The sequence below is a fragment of the Mercenaria mercenaria genome, chromosome 9 (genome assembly GCF_021730395.1).
Source record: "Mercenaria mercenaria strain notata chromosome 9, MADL_Memer_1, whole genome shotgun sequence".
Classification (NCBI taxonomy): domain Eukaryota; kingdom Metazoa; phylum Mollusca; class Bivalvia; order Venerida; family Veneridae; genus Mercenaria; species Mercenaria mercenaria.
Window position 1 is genome coordinate 15,646,299 of NC_069369.1, and position 19,496 is coordinate 15,665,794.

General features: G+C 35.9%; 1 protein-coding gene across 2 annotated transcripts in view; it reads left to right on the forward strand.

The window, feature by feature from the left end:
• LOC123546558 (protein FAM204A-like) overlaps positions 1–19,363 on the forward strand; it is a 26,132-nt gene extending 6,769 nt beyond the window's left edge. For both annotated transcript variants that reach the window (XM_045332939.2, XM_045332938.2), the window contains 6 exons: positions 2,458–2,551; positions 5,805–5,916; positions 6,280–6,454; positions 10,498–10,554; positions 14,637–14,686; positions 17,861–19,363. In XM_045332939.2, the coding sequence (XP_045188874.2) occupies positions 2,458–2,551; positions 5,805–5,916; positions 6,280–6,454; positions 10,498–10,554; positions 14,637–14,686; positions 17,861–17,903 (531 nt within the window). In that variant the 3' untranslated portion in view covers positions 17,904–19,363. The remainder of the gene's footprint in view (positions 1–2,457; positions 2,552–5,804; positions 5,917–6,279; positions 6,455–10,497; positions 10,555–14,636; positions 14,687–17,860) is intronic.
• Positions 19,364–19,496: the final 133 nt, after the last annotated feature.

Below are 19,496 nucleotides of genomic sequence, written 5' to 3' on the forward strand. Positions count from 1 at the left end.
CATTGCTGGACCGAATGTACGGTAATTTTTTCCAACTTTCCTAAAGTCAGTAAAGGGGGTCTAGTCTTATTCCAGCCCGTCTCAACGGGATGGTATTATGACAGAATCTTTGTTTAAAAAAAAACAACAAAAGGCCAAAACCATCGAATCCCATTGAGGCTTTCTGTACCAGCAATTATACTAGCAAGACAAGTTGAGAGTGGACTTTGTGAACTGATATAGATATTAATGGATCAGTTTTAATTTAATGTCATTATAAATGCCATTAAATTTATATTTCGAAGAATGTGTTTTTTATTAATATTTTGGTATGAAGATAGTTAAACATGAAATAGTAAAGTTATTAGCATATCTGCGTTTTCCGGACTGTCCTAATGAGACCACTTTGATGTCCAAAGATTAAGTCTTTAAGGGCCACACAATAGACAATATTAATGAGAGTTAACACGTGCCATTGATTAATTAATCAATGAAGTGTTAAAGGATTTAGTATGCTATGTTTCAAACGACAAACACCTAATCAACCAGATGTAAACATTTCTGTTGATTGTTAAATTGAATAAACTATATTCCAGATTAATTCATAGTTACGAGTATTTAATTGTGTGCAGTAGTTACAAATTACTCATGTACACAAACAATATTGTATATTCTTACATCATTTTATATACATACAGGTATTAATACTAAATGGTCTAACTCATTCACATTATTTCCTCAAAAAAGATCTGATAATCATTATACTTTGATATCTAGGTGTTACTATCAGCAAAGACCTATCATGGACCAATCATATCAACAACATAACATCCAGAGCAAAAAAATTCCTTAAACAAAATGTCAAAACACCAAATAAAAGACTCAAAGAGGTTGCATATAAAACCTATGTTAGATCCCAGTTAGAGTACTGTTCCACCACATGGCATCCATGGCAAAAATAATTAACCCACTAAATAGAGCAAGTCCAAAGATCAGCAGCAAGATATATGTTATAATAACTACAGTTACACCAGTAGTGTTTCCAAAATGTTAAATGAACTAAACTGGCAAACCCTAGAACAACGCCATAAGATCAGTGCAGTTACAATCATATATAAGATCCTGCACTACCTTGTTGTTGTTGAACATAGTCACCTTAGAAGAACTAGAAACCTGAACTATTTGATACCTTATTCAAAGACGCACTATCATGCAAACTCCTTTTTCCCAGAAGTTTATGCCTTTTGAACAGTCTACTTGGGTCTTTGCAAGCTAGTCCAAGCTTGGAAATATTTGGTGGGCAGCTGCCACCTTTCTATCAGTTCTAATTCATCTTCCTGCTTTTACTTCTAACCTGGCCTGTAAAATATTTCTTTTACTACGTATCTTTGTGATGCAAATAATTTCTGTGTTTTTTACTATTTCTGACAACGCGCCTCAGTTAGTCATAATTGTAAACCATTGCTAAGCAGTAGAATATAGACATAGACATACCTGATAAAAAAGATTTCCTAAATTGTGTTTTTAAAGTCATTATTATCCTCAGAAACTAACAATTTAACAAACCTCAAAACATAAAAAAAATTCTGAGGGGTCAAAATGTCTTGGGGTTGAAAAATCTTTGGGGTCGAAATGTCCAAGGAAATTCAATTTAGGGGTCAAAGTGTCTTAGGGTTGAAATGTCTTGGGGGTCGAAATGTTTAGCATTCGCAATTACACTTTAACTGCGATTGCTTTTGCAAGCTGAGAACCAGTATCAGTTTGAGCTACGGTTTATAATTATGCTTTACAGTCTGTCAACTTGACTATCTTATTTTCTGATGTAGACGTCATGAGTTATAGAAATATAATATACCGCAAACACTTTTGATAAAATAGAATGATACAATGATCGCAGGATATTTATTTGGTATTCACATGCAAATTGGATTTGCCGGGAATAGTTTGCTTCAAACTTTCTGCGAACAAGTAGCTGTGAGCTTCCCACAAACAAGTGGCTGTGATCATTCCTTGAACTAGTTGCTGTGATCATCCCATGAACTAGTTGCTGCGACCATCCTGTGAACTAGCTGAGAACCAGGACTGCCAGTAACCCTAGTCAGAATCTGCCCACTGTATAGCTTGTACAGAAAAAGCGCAAAAACAAATGAATTTTAATAGGAATCAGAATATAAATGTATTTAATAAACTCAAGCACTGAGGCTGTAACAAATTCAGATTATCAATGTCTGAACTTTTTCATATCATTGGTACTTGGTATATTTTGAATTTTAGTGATATAATATGTATAGTGTCCATGAAATTTGGTCAGAAGCAATGTCTTAAAGTGACAGTCCTCCTCAAGTGGGCAGTGTAGGCTCATTTGGACTTCTTGTTGTTTTAATTCAAGATTTAAATACTTAAATTCAGATGCAGAATTTTAAGGAAATGAAAGAGTGAGAATTAATTGCAAGCTTAATTCTTTCTTCTTTTCTTTAGAGGTTTCAAGCCATACAAAAAAGGACAGATGAAGTGACAAAAAGGTCAACTGAGAAACGTATAAAACATCTGCAAAAGACGATTCTTCAGAATGGTAATACAAACTTAATTCCTGCTATTAAGATCATTATGTCTCCCACCACACAGTGTTGTGGGAGACATATTGATTTACTCCAGTCTGTGTGTCTGTCTGTGTATGTGTGTGTGTGTCTGTCTGTCTATCACAAAGCTTGTCCGCACTCTAAGTCGAACATTCCTTATCAGATCTTCACCAAGCTTGAACAAAATGTGTTTGACCATAAGACCTCGGCCAAGTTCGATAAATAGCCAAATCCGCTTAGGCAGTTTTGAATTATGGCCCTTGAATTACTGATTGGGTCCATTCATCTAGACCATCCAGAGAAACTAGTCATTTTTCATTGGGCAGCACTGTCACAAAGCTTGTCTGCGCTCAAAGTCGAACATTTCTCATTGGATCTTCACCAAACTTGAACAAAATGTGTTTGACCATAAGACCTTGGCCAAGTTTGATAACTAGCCAAATCTGCTTAGGCACTTTTGAATTATGGCCCTTGAATTACTGATTGGATCCATTCGTCTAGGCCATCCAGAAAAACTAGTTATTTTTCATTGGGCAGTTGTGGGAGACATGCGCTTTTCTCAAAAGCATCTCTAGTTTATGGTTATTTTAGATACTGGTCTTAACAGCAGGGTGGTCATTTGTAGGATTTATTCTTTTTACACCATCCTAACACATCAGTCATGTTTTATAAATTTAGTTCATAGGAAATTTTATTTTATTAAAAATTCTTTTAAGTATACTATTTTTATGACAGTATTTTTAGCTCACCTGTCACAAAGTGACAAGGTGAGCTTTTGTGATCGCGCGGTGTCCGTCGTCCGTGCGTCCGTCCGTCCGTAAACTTTTGCTTGTGACCACTCTAGAGGTCACATTTTTCATGGGATCTTTATGAAAATTGGTCAGAATGTTCATGTTGATGATATCTAGGTCAAGTTCGAAACTGGGTCACGTGCCATCAAAAACTAGGTCAGTAGGTCTAAAAATAGAAAAACCTTGTGACCTCTCTAGAGGCCATATATTTCACAAGATCTTCATGAAATTATGGGTCAGAAACATCTACTTGATGATATTCTAGGTTTCAAGTTCGAAAACTGGATCAGTGCCATCAAAAAACTAGGTCAGTAGGTCTAAAAATAGAAAAACCTTGTGACCTCTCTAGAGGCCATATTTTTCATGGGATCTTCATGAAAATTGATCAGAACATTCACCATGATGATATCTAGATCAAGTTCGAAACTGGGTCACGTGCCATCAAAAACTAGGTCAGTAGGTCAAATAATAGAAAAACCTTGTGACCTCTCTAAAGGCCATATTTTTCATGGGATCTGTATGAAAGTTGGTCTGAATGTTCATCTTGATGATATCTAGGTCAAGTTTGAAACTGGGTCACGTCCGGTCAAAAACTAGGTCAGTAGGTCTAAAAATAGAAAAAGTTTGTGACCTCTCTACAGGCCATATATTTCATGAGATCTTCATGAAAATTGGTCAGAATGTTCACCTTGATGATATCTAGGTCAAGTTCGAAAGTGGGTCACGTGCCTTCAAAAACTAGGTCAGTAGGTCAAATAATAGAAAAACCTTGTGACCTCTCTAGAGGCCATATTTTTCATGGGATCTGTATGAAAGTTGGTCTGAATGTTCGTCTTGATGATATCTAGGTTAAGTTCGAAAGTGGGTCACGTGCCGTCAAAAACTAGGTCAGTAGGTCAGATAATGGAAAAACTTTGTGACCTCTCTAAAGGCCATATTTTTCATGGGATCTGTATGAAAATTGGTCTGAATGTTCATCTTGATGATATCTAGGTCAAGTTCGAAACAGGGTCATGTGCGGTCAAAAACTAGGTCAGTAGGTCTAAAAATAGGAAAACCTTGTGACCCCTCTAGAGGCCATACTTGTGAATGGATCTCCATAAAAATTGGTCAGAATGTTCACCTTGATGATATCTAAATCAAGTTTGAAACTGGGTCACGTGCCTTAAAAAACTAGGTCAGTAGGTCAAATAATAAAAAAACCTTGTGACCTCTCTAGAGGCCATACTTTTCATGGGATCTGTATGAAAGTTGGTCTGAATGTTCATCTTGATGATATCTAGGTCAAGTTTGAAACTGGGTCAACTGCGGTCAAAAACTAGGTCAGTAGGTCTAAAATTATTAAAATCTTTTGACCTCTCTAGAGGCCATATTTTTCAATGGATCTTCATGAAAATTGATCTGAATGTTCACCTTGATGATATCTAGGTCAGTTTCGAAACTGGGTCATGTGCGGTCAAAAACTAGGCCAGTAGGTATAAAGATAGAAAAACATTGTGACCTCTCTAGAGGCCATGTTTTTCATGAGATCTTCATGAAAATAGTGAGAATGTTCACCTTGATGATATCTAGATAAAGGTCAAAACAGGGTCACGTACCTTCGAAAACTAGGTCAATAGGTCAAATAATAGAAAAACCTTGTGACCTCTCTAGAGACCATATTTTTCAATGGATCTTCATGAAAATTGGTCAGAATTTTTATCTTGATAATATCTAGGTCAGGTTCAAAACTGGGTCACATGAGCTGAAAAACTAGGTCACTATGTCAAATAATAGAAAAAACGACGTCATACTCAAAACTGTGTCATGTGGGAAGAGGTGAGCGATTCAGGACCATCATGGTCCTCTTGTTATAAATGTGTGATGTAAGAAAATTTAAATTGAAGAACAACAACAATACTTTCTGAGTCCCTCACAGTCACTGATTATCTTATATGACTATAAGCCTCTCACCATGAAATGGAGGCAAAAAAAGACTTGTTGAACATTGTCACTGTATATTTGTACTGAATGCGTTAATTGATTGTGTTTATTGGATGGGACTGTAATAAAACTTTATATATGTCATGTATGGTGTAGTAACCCTAAAAACTGAATATGTCATGTCTAGTTGGAAGCAGAAAGTATTATACGAAATTTATGGCTTAATTATATATATACTTCATATCATTTATGCAGCCTAATAATCTTTTACATTTTGCCTATACAGTCAAACCTAGTTTGTTTGAACTCGATGGGACTGGCAAGATTTGTTCGAGTAATCGGTAGTTCAAGTCATTTAAATTATACATTATATAGAGATTTTTCCGGGACCGTTTGATGAGTTAGAGCGAAGGGTGGAATTTGAATTTTGTTCAAGTGAATAAATTTTTATTGTATTTTGGGAAACTATCTTTTTAACTACCGAATTTTCTTGAATTTTTACATTTTCTTAAGAGTTATGTATGTTTTACAGTTACAGATGAGTTGAGATCTGAAGAAGATAGAGCTGTTCTAAGAGAATATGATGTACAGTTACCAACAGAAAGTAAACAACAACAACCAAATACACTGTCATCTGATGAAAGGTTCTGTTGTTTTTAATTCTTTATTACATTCATTTGTTTATTTCAAATAAATTCATTATCTTTATGAATTTTGATGCCAAAAGGCCTTATATTTATTAAGAATTAACAGAGTTAAAAGTTAAAATTTCACTGTGTTGTATTCAGAAAATAATAATAAGAAGAAACTGAGATTTACAGTTTGATATATTTTCACGAGACATTACTATATTAGGCAGTATTAGTTGTTTTTTAAAAACTATGTTTAGATTTACATTCTATGTGAAAAAATCATTGCAGTTACATCAGTCCCCAAACTATTTTATTATCCACTACAAATAATTGTGGGTCACTTTTATAAATTCATAGTTTCTCCCATATATTTAGCTCAGACAAGTTCAAAGAAGTTGAGAAATATTTAGGGGTTAATAGTCATCTACAGGATGGAGTGTCCACAGATGGTGCTCCAAAGTCCGGGCTTGAAAAGCAAATTGAAGATGCCATAACAGCAGGAGATATGGTTAGAGCTGAGAGTCTTAGTGATAAACTGGCAACTAGAGATGTAAGTACCACTAAACACTAAATTATTGCCTGGCAACTAGAGAAATAAGTAGTTTAGAAATTGTTTGGTATCTGAATGTGTCAGAACCACTCAAAAAATTGTCTTAATCTAAAAACAAGGATTTCTGGCATCTAAACATTAGTTGCTGTCAAGGATTTTCTGGCATCAAGAAATTAAATTGCAATCAGGGATTTTCTGGCATCTAGAAATTAAGTTGCAATCAGGGATTTTCTGGCATCAAGAAATTAAGTTGCAGTCAGGGATTTTCTGGCATCAAGAAATTAAGTTGTAGTCAGGGATTTTCTGGCATCTAGAAATTACGTTGCAATCAGGGAGTTTCTGGCATCAAGAAATTAAGTTCAGGGATTTTCTGGCATCTAGAAATTAAGTTGCAATCAGGGATTTTCTGGCATCTAAAAATTACGTTGTAGTCATGGATTTTCTGACATCAAGAAATTAAGTTGCAATCAGGGATTTTCTGGCATCAAGAAATTAAGTTGCAATCAGGGATTTTCTGGCATCTAGAAATTCAGTTGTAGTCAGGGATTTTCTGGCATCTATAGACATATACAGTCAAACTTGTGCTAGTGACTACCCGTGAACAGCGACCACCTGTCGACAACGACTGGTCTCTGGTCCCCCCATAGAAAAATGCTCATAAAAAGGCTATGAATAGCGACCACCTGGCAACCCTGACCAGCGACGGGCCTAATTCATTCCCAAGGGTCATATTTGCCCCCCAATAATGACCAAGCTGGACAGTTCTGGCATGAAAATATTTGAAATCCGCCGAATTTTCACGACTTTCGCATTATAGCAAACATAATAATTACTGCTTGATTGAAAAGTTGCAAGTTTGCAACGGCCGAATTAATACATAGAACATAAAGAAAGCAAAAAGCTGTAAAAATACTTTTTATCAGCATGATAATGGCTAACTGAGAAGTGACCCTTCCCCCCGAATAAAGACCACCGGTGAACAAAGACCACTTTTGCTTGTTCTGAAGAGTGGTCTTTGTTCACAGGTTTGACTGTAGATATACATATACATAATAACAGAGTACTGTTTTTTTTTTATATATATATAAATTGCATTTGGAAAGGAGGTGTGTATTTGTAATAAAAGATTCATGCAAAATTGTTATTCGCAATTTTGTCAAAACATACATTTGAAGTTGAAAGCTTTGAAACGATTGAAAATGTCCATATATTTCCCAGAAAGTAAATACATTTATTTTATCTTATCCAAAATTGCATAGAAGCCAGCATTTAATATTTTCATTTAAAAAAAAGAATCATGATGAAGGAAATAGTCTTCAGAGCAGAAACATCAATTTGACATACTTTTATTAGGTATTGTCTATATTGGGTGTATTTCATTTTACACTCGGCAGTAATTTGGATTGCTAAGCAGTGGTACAATGTTCCTTTTGCTAAAAATATATAATAGTGGAGCAGTATGATACCCCAATCTGACTAAAGTACATCTTCAATTAAAGCTATGCTTTGGATCTGAAGATGTGCTATTGATAGACTCATTCTGACAACCCTTCCGCTAGCCAATCAGAGCCTTGCTTTCAACATTTTGAAAGTGAAAGTAGAAGTTTGAAAAATCTATATTTAGCCTGGGTTTTTCATATCTATAATTCTTATGACAGCCACATCCTGACTGCGCCCTCGTGTTTTGAGAGGTATCAGATGTCAGGGTACGGACATGGTCGCGAAAGGGGAGAATATGTGTCAGGCAGCTGGTTAGCTCAGTTGAGCCCCAGACTGACTGCACATTTTTCTCACCCTGTTACATTCAACGCTATTTTTATGGTTCAGTCAGATGCTTGTTGAAACAAGTTGTCTGGTTGGTTCAAATAAAAATAGATTTGCAAAAATAAAAATAGCAATATTTGAAATCCAAATATACAGAAAGATGAATGTGAATTGGTCATCCTCAGATCTTCATTTAGAAGATCAAGTACTTTAGTCAGATTGTATGATACCCTTCAAATACAGGTTGTTAGAGACTAGAGATATTAAAACCCTGACAGGAACTGGAATCAAAGACCTTTCACACTTTATGTTGATACTCTACCACATCACTGTTTCTATAGCTAGGTAGAGTAAGTGCACCCTTATGCTCTACCAGGCTACTTTCATGAACTGGAACAAGTTTGTGACAATGACATGTTCAGGGTAGTTAGAACCATCAGTGTGTTGACTTTGTAAGCTAACATGTCAAAAAAAAAAGTATGGTCTAGTTTTTCCAACACTTTTAAGGTAGTTCTGCCTGTCTAATAAACTGGAAGTAATGGCATGACTTCATTCATCCAGATAACGTAGAATAAAGCCTGGACTCCTTATACAGAAATGAAAATTGTTCTATGAATTAATGTTAACCTGTGAGTAAATTTAATAAAACGGCAACATAGCAATCTTTCTAATGATAAAATGTCATATTAAACCCTTTGACACATTAAATAGTTTGAATAATGTCTTAAAATCAGCATGTAATGTGCGAAGGCACTTATTACAAAAACAAGCACACAGACCTGTACATTTTATTTCATTGTATTATAGACCATATGTGTATTTAAGACTGAGAGAAGTTTCATTAAAATCTACATTATTGAAAAAATTCTATTTGTGAACATATTATCAAAATTGTGATTTTCCCATAGACTCCCATTATGCAGATGTGTTTGAGGTCCAAATTCTTCAGATCGGTTCAGCAAAAAATTAAGCACACAACAATATCTTTTTTATTTGCAGAATTTCTCAGTAAAAATGTATACTCTGACGTTTTAAACACTCAGTGTTTAATTATATTCTACATTGTAGAAAAAGAGATGATCCGAACCTGTAGAACTCCCTTAATCATTCAAAGCTGTCTAGATTTCTCTAAAATGTTTCTGTCATTCCGATACAATTTGTAATGGATCTGTGGAAAAGCTACAGCTTGTAAGATAATCATTGTTAGTGTGTATGTCCATCTGTTTGAATTTATATTTTGCATATCTCAAAAAGTATTTGATTCAGTGTCATGAAACACCACAGAATTGTTATCAAGCATGTGAAGTTGTGCATCTGGGTTTTGTTTGGGATTTCACTCTGCCAGCTCAGAATTATATCCCTTGTCTAAGTCAAAAATATGCGTAAAGGGACTATAAGTTTGTGTTACAACCAGCTCAAAAAGTATTTGAACTTGAGTCATGAAACTATAATAGGAATGTTGTACAGCATGTGCAGTTACGCACCTGGGGCTTTATTTGGGATTTACACCTACCCCCTCACTTCCTCCAGAACTTGAGATGTAATAAGCCCGCAGTGGTTGTTTGTCAGCAAGAGATGTAAGTAGCCCTCAGTGATCATTGTCAAACTGGAGATATAAGTAGCCAGCAGAATAGTTTAACCACTACAAACGTAAGTAGTAGTATGAGAACTGAACTAAGTTTGAAAAGAAACAAAACTTCTAAATTGTAACTTAGGGTTACGATATTTCCTAATAAAAACAGCTATTTGTATAAAATTTAGTTTGTGGGTCTTCTTCTTCTTGGAGTTCTCCGCCTACACTGTCACCCTTGATCCAGCAATGAAGGATGACATCTTCTTCAGGTCCTCCATCTTGCCATGCACTTTGATTTTCATTGGGGTGCTGTTTAGCCACACACTTTTCCTTTAGTTCTCCAGACGTGGACATCTCTGCAGTTTGTGGGTGTCCCGAATAGCTTTATGAAATTAAGAACTGTGCATTGTAACATATAAAGGATATTTGTTTGTTTCAGTTAAGATTTAAATATTTTTCACAAGTGAACACCAGATGCATTAATTTCACGAGTGGCATAGCCACAAGAGAAGATTTAAGATGTGGTATTTATGAGTGAAAGTAATTTTGATCTTACCAGCAAAATAAAAACTTTATAGAGTCTTTCCAGTGAAAAATGAAAATGTAATTGATATCTTTCACTGTGAAAAAAAAACAACACATAAATAAAAATTTCACTCTAATGTTTCGTTAATTCAGTGAAAAACATGTTATGAATCATTTTCAGTTTGGTGTTAAAATATCAGAGGCAGTCACTGCGAGAGACTATATGAAGAGGAAAAAGGTAACTAAACAGTTCAGGATGGCCCTTGGTTTCTTGAAGTCTACCAAGGGTGTCAGCTTTGATTGTGATATCATAGTGTTGACAATTTGGTTAAAAAAATGATAAAAATGAAGATAAATATTACACAAGTCCTTTTATAAATTGCTTGTCAATAGCTCATGTTGTATAATTGGTCTATATTCAAGACATATTTGCTTGGCTAAAGTCAAAACGTAGGCAAAATTTATTTCTGATGTTGTGTAGTAAAATATTGGACCTTGGGCAAATAGTATGACTATATTGACAGGCAAGTCGTTCAGTAAGTTTATACTATAAGTTATTAATCCCCCGCCACAAGTGGTAGGGGGTTATAGGAATGGTCTCCGTCCTTCCATCTGTTTGTAACATTTTATGTCAACTCTGTATCTCCTAAACCCATTGAAGGATTTCATAAAACTTGGGTCAAATGATCACCTCCTCAAGATGATGTGTAGAACTCTTGAGTTAGCCATGCCAGCTCAAGGTCAAGGTCACAGCTCGAGGTCAAAGGTTTGAGCCTTCCATTTTGTGTCTGCTCTGTATCTCCTAAACCTCTTGAAGGATTTTCATGAAACTTGAGTCAAATGATCACCTCATCAAGATGACATGCAGAACTCATGAGTCAGCCATGTCTACTCAAGATCAAAGCCACAGCTCAATTCCATTTTGTGTCCACTCTGTATCTCCTAAACCTCTTGAAGGATTTTCATGAAACTTGAGTCAAATGATCACCTCATCAAGATGACATGCAGAACTCATGAGTCAGCCATGTCTACTCAAGATCAAAGCCACAGCTCAATTCCATTTTGTGTCCACTCTGTATCTCCTTAACCTCTTGAAGGATTTTCATGAAACTTAAATCAAATGATCACCTCATCAAGACGGTGTGCAGAACTAATGTGTCAGCCATGTCGACTCAAGGTCCAGGTCACAACTCAAGATCAAATGCTGAGCCTTCCATTTTGTGTCCACTCTGTATCTTCTTAACCCCTTGAAGGATTTTCATGAAGCTTGGGTCAAGTGATCACCCCATCAAGACAATGTGCAGAACTCATGAGTCAGCCATGTAAGCTCAAGGTCAAGGTCACAACTCAAGGTCAAAGGTGTGTGCTCTGTATCTCCTAAACCCCTTGAAGGATTTTCATGAAACTTGGGTCAAATGATCAACTCATCAAGATGATATGCAAAACTAATGAGTCAGTCATGTTGGCTCAAGGACAAGGTCACAGCTCGAGGTCTGAAGTTTGAGTCTTCCATTTTGTGTTCACTCTATATTTCCTAAACCCCTAGTAGAAGTATTTTCAAATGTATTGATGCTGTCAAATATGGACTATGAGATATACTGAACAACGTCAATGCTTCCACCCAATACCATCTACCCTTTCACTATCCATAACAGTGGCAGGGGATATAACTGTCTTTTAGATTGCCTTGTTTTATTGTACCTACTGAAAACAAAGTTGTAAGGGGGGGTATACTGGTTTCAGGTTGTCTGTCTGTCCGTCTGTCTGTCTGTCTGTCCATCTGTCCGGAGACACAATCTTGTGCGCACCATCTCTCCGCATCCCCTTGACAGAATTTAATGAAACTTCACACAAGTGATCAGTAACAACAGTAGTTGTGCATTGGGCATGTTAGGTTCTTTCAGAAAACAAAATTGCAGAGTTACGGGACTTTGTTTTTTGTTACTATACTATATACATAGACACAATCTTGTGCGCACCATCTCTCTGCATCCCCTTGACAGAATTTAATGAAACTTCACACAAGTGATCAGTAACAACAGTAGTTGTGCATGGGACATGTTAGGTTCTTTCAGAAAAAAAATTTGCAGAGTTACGGGACTTTGTTTTTTGTTACTTTACTATATACGTAGACACAATCTTGTGCGCACCATCTCTCCTCATCCCCTTGACATAATCTAATGAAACATGGAGCATGTTAGGTTCTTTCAACAACAAAAATTGCAGAGTTATGGGACTTTGTCTCTTGTTAACATACTATGTACATACAGTCTGCATATGCAATCTTGTGCGCGCCTAATCTTCTGAACCCTTGCACACAATTTAATGAAACTTCACATAAGTGATCAGTAGCAGCCCTAGTTGTGCATGGTGCATGTTACGTTCTTTTAGATAAATACTCTGCATAGTTATGGGACTTTGTTTTTTTTGTTACTATACTGTATACATACAGTCTATATACATACAGTCCAGATAATTATGCAATCTTGTGTGCGTCAAATTGCAATGTACTGTGTCAGTGATAGCTCTAGTTAGTTTTATTTTACTTGCCCTTTGTATAGAATCTTTTAACATTTAAAGGACAAGATAAAGTTGTCAGATTTTCATGCTCCCCCAAAAACATTTAAGGTAGGGGGCGTATAGATGCAGCCTTGTCTGTCCATCTGTCTGCCATATCTATTGTTGGGATAACTATTACAGTTTCCAAAATATTTGGCCAAAACTTAAAGGAATTTGTAATTATGAAATGAAATTGTTTGTATTGTCAAGACATGAATGCCTTTTGGCTTGTTTAGAAGATCTGCAAGTATGATGCTTGAAATATATCAGAAGGCTGTTATTTGGCTAGTACTGATATAAGCTTTACTGGTATAACTGTGTAAACAGTTTTTAAAGCAGCAAAGCCCAAACTTAAGAAAAATGCCACTATGAAATGAATTAATGTGATTTATCAGGACATAAATATACCATGACCAATTTAGGAGTCATGACCTGTTGAATTTTTACAAATGCAAAATAGTACTTAAAGGCTTGTCCATATAACCACTATACAGTTCTCAGGGGATCTAACCAAAACTTTCACGAATATATATTAAGTGAACGAATGCCTATTGTCAGGATATTTATGAACCATTTCCATTTCAACAGTTATATCCCTAAAACATATTACAAAATGCTTCTAGTGCCACAATATGTCAATACCTGAATATTTAATGTCTCAGAAGCAGACAGTTACTTACCAGCACCTGCTCTCTAGCTTCCATTAAATTGAGGTTCAGTGTAAGACCAAACCATGTTTCACAAATGGAATGCAGATAAAATCTCTAAACGACAGTTGCAAGTTAATTCAGTTTGTTAAACAATCAAACTAATTTTTATTTCCCCGTTTTACTTCCCTTCAAAGAAGCAGGGGGTACATTGCTTTGCACCTGCTGATCGTGCTGATATGTCAGTCTGTCCTTCCGTCCATCTGTTGGTAGAATAAATGTTTTCTGCCAAATAACTTGAGAATCACTTGACCCAGAACCTTCAAAATAAGTAGCATGATTGGGTTTATCAAATAGATGACCCCTTTAGTTTTAGGGATCAGTAAATCAAAGGTCAAGGTCACAGGGGCCTGAAAACTTGCAACAGTTTCTGCGTAATATCTTGAGAAACTCTTGACCCAGAACCTTCAAACTTTGAAGCATGATAGGGCTTATCAAGTAGATGACCCATACAGTTTATGGGTCTATAGGTCAAAGGTCGAGGGACCTGAATCCTGAAAAGGATTTGTGCTCAATAACTTTAGAATCACTTGACCTAGAACCTTCAGACTTGATAGCATGATTGGGCTGAGGCAAAAGATGGTCCCGATTGATTAGGGGTTCAATAGGTCAAAAGTCAATGTCACAGGGATATGAACATTGAAAACGGTTTCCCCTCATTAACTTGAGAACGACTTAACCCAGTACGGGTATCTTCAAACTTGAAAGCATGATTGGGCTCATGAAGTTGATGACCCCTATTGCTTTTAGGGGATAGAAGGTCAAAGGTCATTGTGATCATAGGACTGAAAATGGGACCACCATCATGGGCAGCATACGTGTTTTACAAACAGCTCTTGGCTTAACCAAAATGTGTGAGCAACCTCACATACAAATGTGATGACATGTTGGTAAAGTGAAATAGAGATTTCTTATATATTAGAAGGGGCTTTTATTTTATGTTATTGTTAGAAATTATGCTCATGCAAGTTTCCAGTAAAGTTTATTTAAAGTATCAAAAACTTGGCAGTATTCGCTTAAAAGAAACAGAATTCCTGCATTTGTTTGTTTACAGGATGAAGATGAGAAGATTAAATCAAAGAAAAAGAAGAAATTAAACTGGGGGTAATTATTGTATTTATATTTTTCTATTATCTTTTTCATTATTGCAAAACTAACTCGATTGAAACATAGTTTCATCATAAATTGTTAATTGAAAGGCAAATGACCTGATTGAATGCTGATAGTATCAAGTGATAATACTTCTGCATGAAGACTAATTTCATTGTAAATGTGAAGGTGGAGAGAAGAATACTGCACATCCATAAAAAACACATCCCACAATAAGAGTTGGCCGCTACATTTTTATCCAAATTAAGCTTTAATTTTAAAAAGACCTTTTGAATATGATATTAACAAGAACTTTTAAATCTTAAACTGAATTGGTTACGGCTCTTTAAATTTAACCTGAAGCATCTTAGACCTTTAAAAAGGAGAGTAATAGGGCATCAAACAGGTGTCTGAGTGGTTCTGAGTTTGATCCCTGGGTGAAGTTTTTATGCCCGTTTGAAGAATAGCTGGAATATTGTTTCCCTTATGTGGGTCAGTCTATGCATCTCTAAGTAGACAATTTGGTTTCAGATCAGTAACTAGAGAAATCTTTAATATGCAATTATCCTTTCTGAGGTTTGTTCAGATGGTTTTGCTTGGTCCCTTTTAGAGGCCGCTAAAGCTTAGTGTAAAAGCCTGTAACTTACTTCTTGTTATGAATCACTTGATGGATCTTCATCAAACTTGGTCAGAAGAGCCCTTGTATGGTTTTCAAATGGTTTTTCTTGGCCTCTTTTGTTAATACCAAATTTCATAACAATGTCCTCGACACATGAACTGTTTCACATAAAATTGATTGCCCTAAACAACAAAAATCCAGTGTTCATTCCAGGCCGCGCCATGGGGCCATAGGCGCGTATTTTACCGTATTGGCGCATAAAAGTTTGCCCTATAGCGCCCGTCGGGCGCACACTTTTTCAGAAAACAGTCCGTTTACAATGAGCCGACTTCCAGAAGTTGTGAATCGAATACGACTCTTCCGATGACGTAACGCGCATTTTCATTGGTCGATGTTAAAATAGTAGCCAGTCTCCGGTCGCCTAACAACATACAGCTTTCAATGTTGCTATGCAATGGCGGACAAAAAAAAAAACAGTCGCGATTCGGAGAAAAAAGAAATCCAATTTTACGTTTTTCTCTAACCGTTGAAAAAAAGCAGACGATGGAGAACAAATTTCCAAAGAAAGATGACATGTTCGAGACCGCTAGACCACTCAATAGCGTAACCGCTTAGCCAAAATCAGGCGACAAACATTAATTCGAACCGTAGTAAATCCGCATTCATAGCTGTCGGACTTTCCGTGGTTAAGATTCGGTAACGGTCAAAATATTATGACTTGTTTCGTTTTTGTCGTGTTGAGCGACCTGTGAAGTGTCCACTTTTCTCTTTGTAATAAAATTATTATGTTTTACGAACCGCGAAAATAATACCTTGAACTCCATGTAAGAAAAGTGTTAAAAATACAGCCTTTCCTTTCATGTAAATCAGTTTTTCTTTCATGGCCCCTATTTTTTTCAAATGTCCCCAATTTTTTGCCATCATGGGGCCCTTTGACCCCACTTAAAAAAATCCTGGAATGAACACTGAAAAATCTGTTGTTTTTTGTTTTGTCATTACTCTTTAGTAAATTTTACAACTACTATGTACACTTTTTGGTACAGGTCGTGATTGATTTATAATAAATTGTTCTACATTGTATCTCCAAGCTGATCACATTTTGTAGACAAGAGGGCCAAGATGGCCCTGGTCGCTCACCTGAGAAACAAACCGTAACAGTGTAAACAAATTTGACCAAGTGATTCCACGGAAACAAATATTCTGACCAATTTTCATTATTAAGATTGGACCAAAAATGTGGTCTCTAAAGCGTAAACAAGTATTTTCTTTAATTTGACCTAGTGACCTAGTTTTTTTAACCAAGATTACCTACTTTTGAACTTGACCTAGATTTGATCAAGGCAATCATTCTGACAAAATTTCAGAAACCTCAATTGAAAAATACAAACTTGATCACATACAAATCGTTTTTCTTTGATTTGTCCTAGCGACCTTGTTTTTGACCCCAGATGACCCATATTCAAACTTTACTTTAGTTTCATCAAGGCTATCATTCTTACCAAATTTCATGAATATAAATTGAAAAATACAGTAACTATCGCATACACGAGGTTTTTCTTTGATTTGATTTAGTGACCTAGTTTTGACCACAGATGACCCATATTCTAACTTGACCTAGATTTTATCAAGGCAATCATTCTGACTAAATTTTATGAATATCCAGTGTAAAATCAACATCAATAAAAGCAGCAGCAGCAGCCCCTATTGTGTACAAAAGGTTTTCTTTTTAAATTTGACTGGGTGACCTAGTTTTTGACCCTAGATGTCCCATATTCAAACTCTGCCTAGATTTCATCCAGACAAACATTCTGATCAATGTCTTGAAGATCCGGTGTAAAATGCAGCCCTATTTTATACAAAAGGTTTTTCTTTGATTTTACTTAGTGACCTAGTTTTTGACCCCAGATGACCCATTTTCGCACTTGGCCTAGATTTCATCAAGGTTATCATTCTGACAAAATATCATGAAGATCAGTTGAAAAATACAGCCTCTATCGCATACACAAGCTAAATGTTGACAGACGGCAGACGATGGAGGCCAGACTTGGAGCGATCAAAATAACTCACCTGAGCATTACTCAGGTGAGCTAAAAAATAAATTGCTAAACCGGTATAACTATTGAAACTGTCTTAAAAACTTACAAGGTCAAAAGTTGAAGGTCCTCAGGTGAGCGACTTATTCCTGTTCTGGCTTCCTGTCTGTTTACAAGATGTATTATGTAATCGTTCGTGGCTGGTGGGCAGTGTCCACTGTTGAAGCTGTCAGCTCGCTAATATGAGTAGTTTGTACCCATTAGTCATCAGATTTGGTCACAATATTTATGGGCATAATATAACATCTCAGCCAATAACTAGCTGGATTGTTTATGAGGTTCTGGTTTATTTAGCATGATAGGAGGGAAAAGTTTATGACTAACATTAAAGAAATCTTGTTGCCCCATTTATACATGTTAATGTCATTTAATTCATTCATTTGACTTCTTATGACAAGATTTTGAATAGACAAACATAGTCTAGCATTAACGTCCTCCAACAACACTCATGTTTGTCTACATTTGTATTTTTTTCAGGTTTGAACATAAGCAGAGGTGGGAGACAAAAAGTAACATGTGATCATCTGTTGTGAAGAAATTATCTTATTCTGAAAGGTTTTTCAGACACTCAAGATTCACAAAAAGGATAGAGTGAAACGGTTTTATAGCTTAGGTGGATCAGTTTAGAGAATCATTCTGGTGTTTAAGGTGTATTCTGGTTCAAAATGTAACACAAGGATGAGACTGGAATTATTAAAAAAAAAATTATTGCAGATTGAATATTTGAGGCCTCCGTGACTGAGTTGCCGACTTCAAATCACTTGCCCCTGGATAATATGGGTTCCAGCCTCACTCGGGGTGTTGAATTCTTCATATGAGAAAGCCATCAAGCTGGCTTATGGAAGGTTGGTGTTTCTACTTAGGTGGCTGCTGGTGTGATGAAATGATGTGCGGAGAGGCACCTAGAGTTGTCCTTCTCCAGCAAAAGTCGCCATATGATCTATCTATGATCTATAGTTATGTTGGTGTGATGTTAAACCCAACAAAAAAACAGATAGAATTTTTTGTCTCATACTACAGGCTTTGCAGCAGTTGTTCCAGAACTTGTGAACAAATTCTCAGCAGGATTACATTCACAAAAATTAGTGGGAGTACATGTATTAGCATGATACATTAAGGATTTCAGAATCCAGGATTCGGGCAGGAAACACATGCTTGTAACATGCTAAGCATGCTGATTCCAATTTTTAGTGCAAAAATTGGTCTCGGATATGCGGAGTTCAAGATAAATTTTACTAATGTTTAACGTTTGTTACTCTTTGGCACAAATGCAGACTGCATTGGAAATGGATTGTTTGATATGTTTAAAAATGATATATAATATTTGAAACAAATTTACTTTTTTTGTTTTTAATCACACAGCAATGCATTTAATGGAAGTAAACACATTTACATAATAAACAAACTATTGGTCTGTATCGTTCTAGCCTGCCCGCTTAGCTCAGTAGGGAGAGCGTTGGTCTATGGATCGCGGGGTCTCGAGTTCAATCCCCGGGCGGGGCGTATGTTCTCCGTGACGATTTGATAAAAGACATTGTGTCTGAAATCATTCGTTCTCCACCTCTGATAATTCATGTGGGGAAGTTGGCAGTTACTTGCGGAGAACAGGTTTGTACTGGTACAGAATCCAGGAACACTGGTTAGGTTAACTGCCTGTCAATACTGTTGAAAAACGGCGTTAAACCAAAAAAAAAACAAAAAAACTATCGTTCTGGAAAAAAACATGTTTAATATATATAAATAAATCATTGCTTTTAGTAGAACAGTCAATATTGAGGAGAACAGTAAACCAGGACTGGCTATATTTCTCCACATGTAGACAATATGACTGTCCTGTGAAAAGCAGCGTGATATTTGTATTATTATTTCAAAAACGATAAAAAAAAAATTAAGAATGTGTAAATGTTACAAATTAATGGAAATTAAAAATTCACTGATGGCTTTTAAAGTAATTTTCAAATAAAAGAATTGTCAAGAATACATTTATACTGTTGGTTGAATTTAAATGACTCTTCACAAGAATGATCAGAATGAAGCCTTGTTATGCATATATTATGTATTTTACAGTGGAATAGTTTTCCACCTTGTTAGATTTCTGTAAAAGAAAATTTAG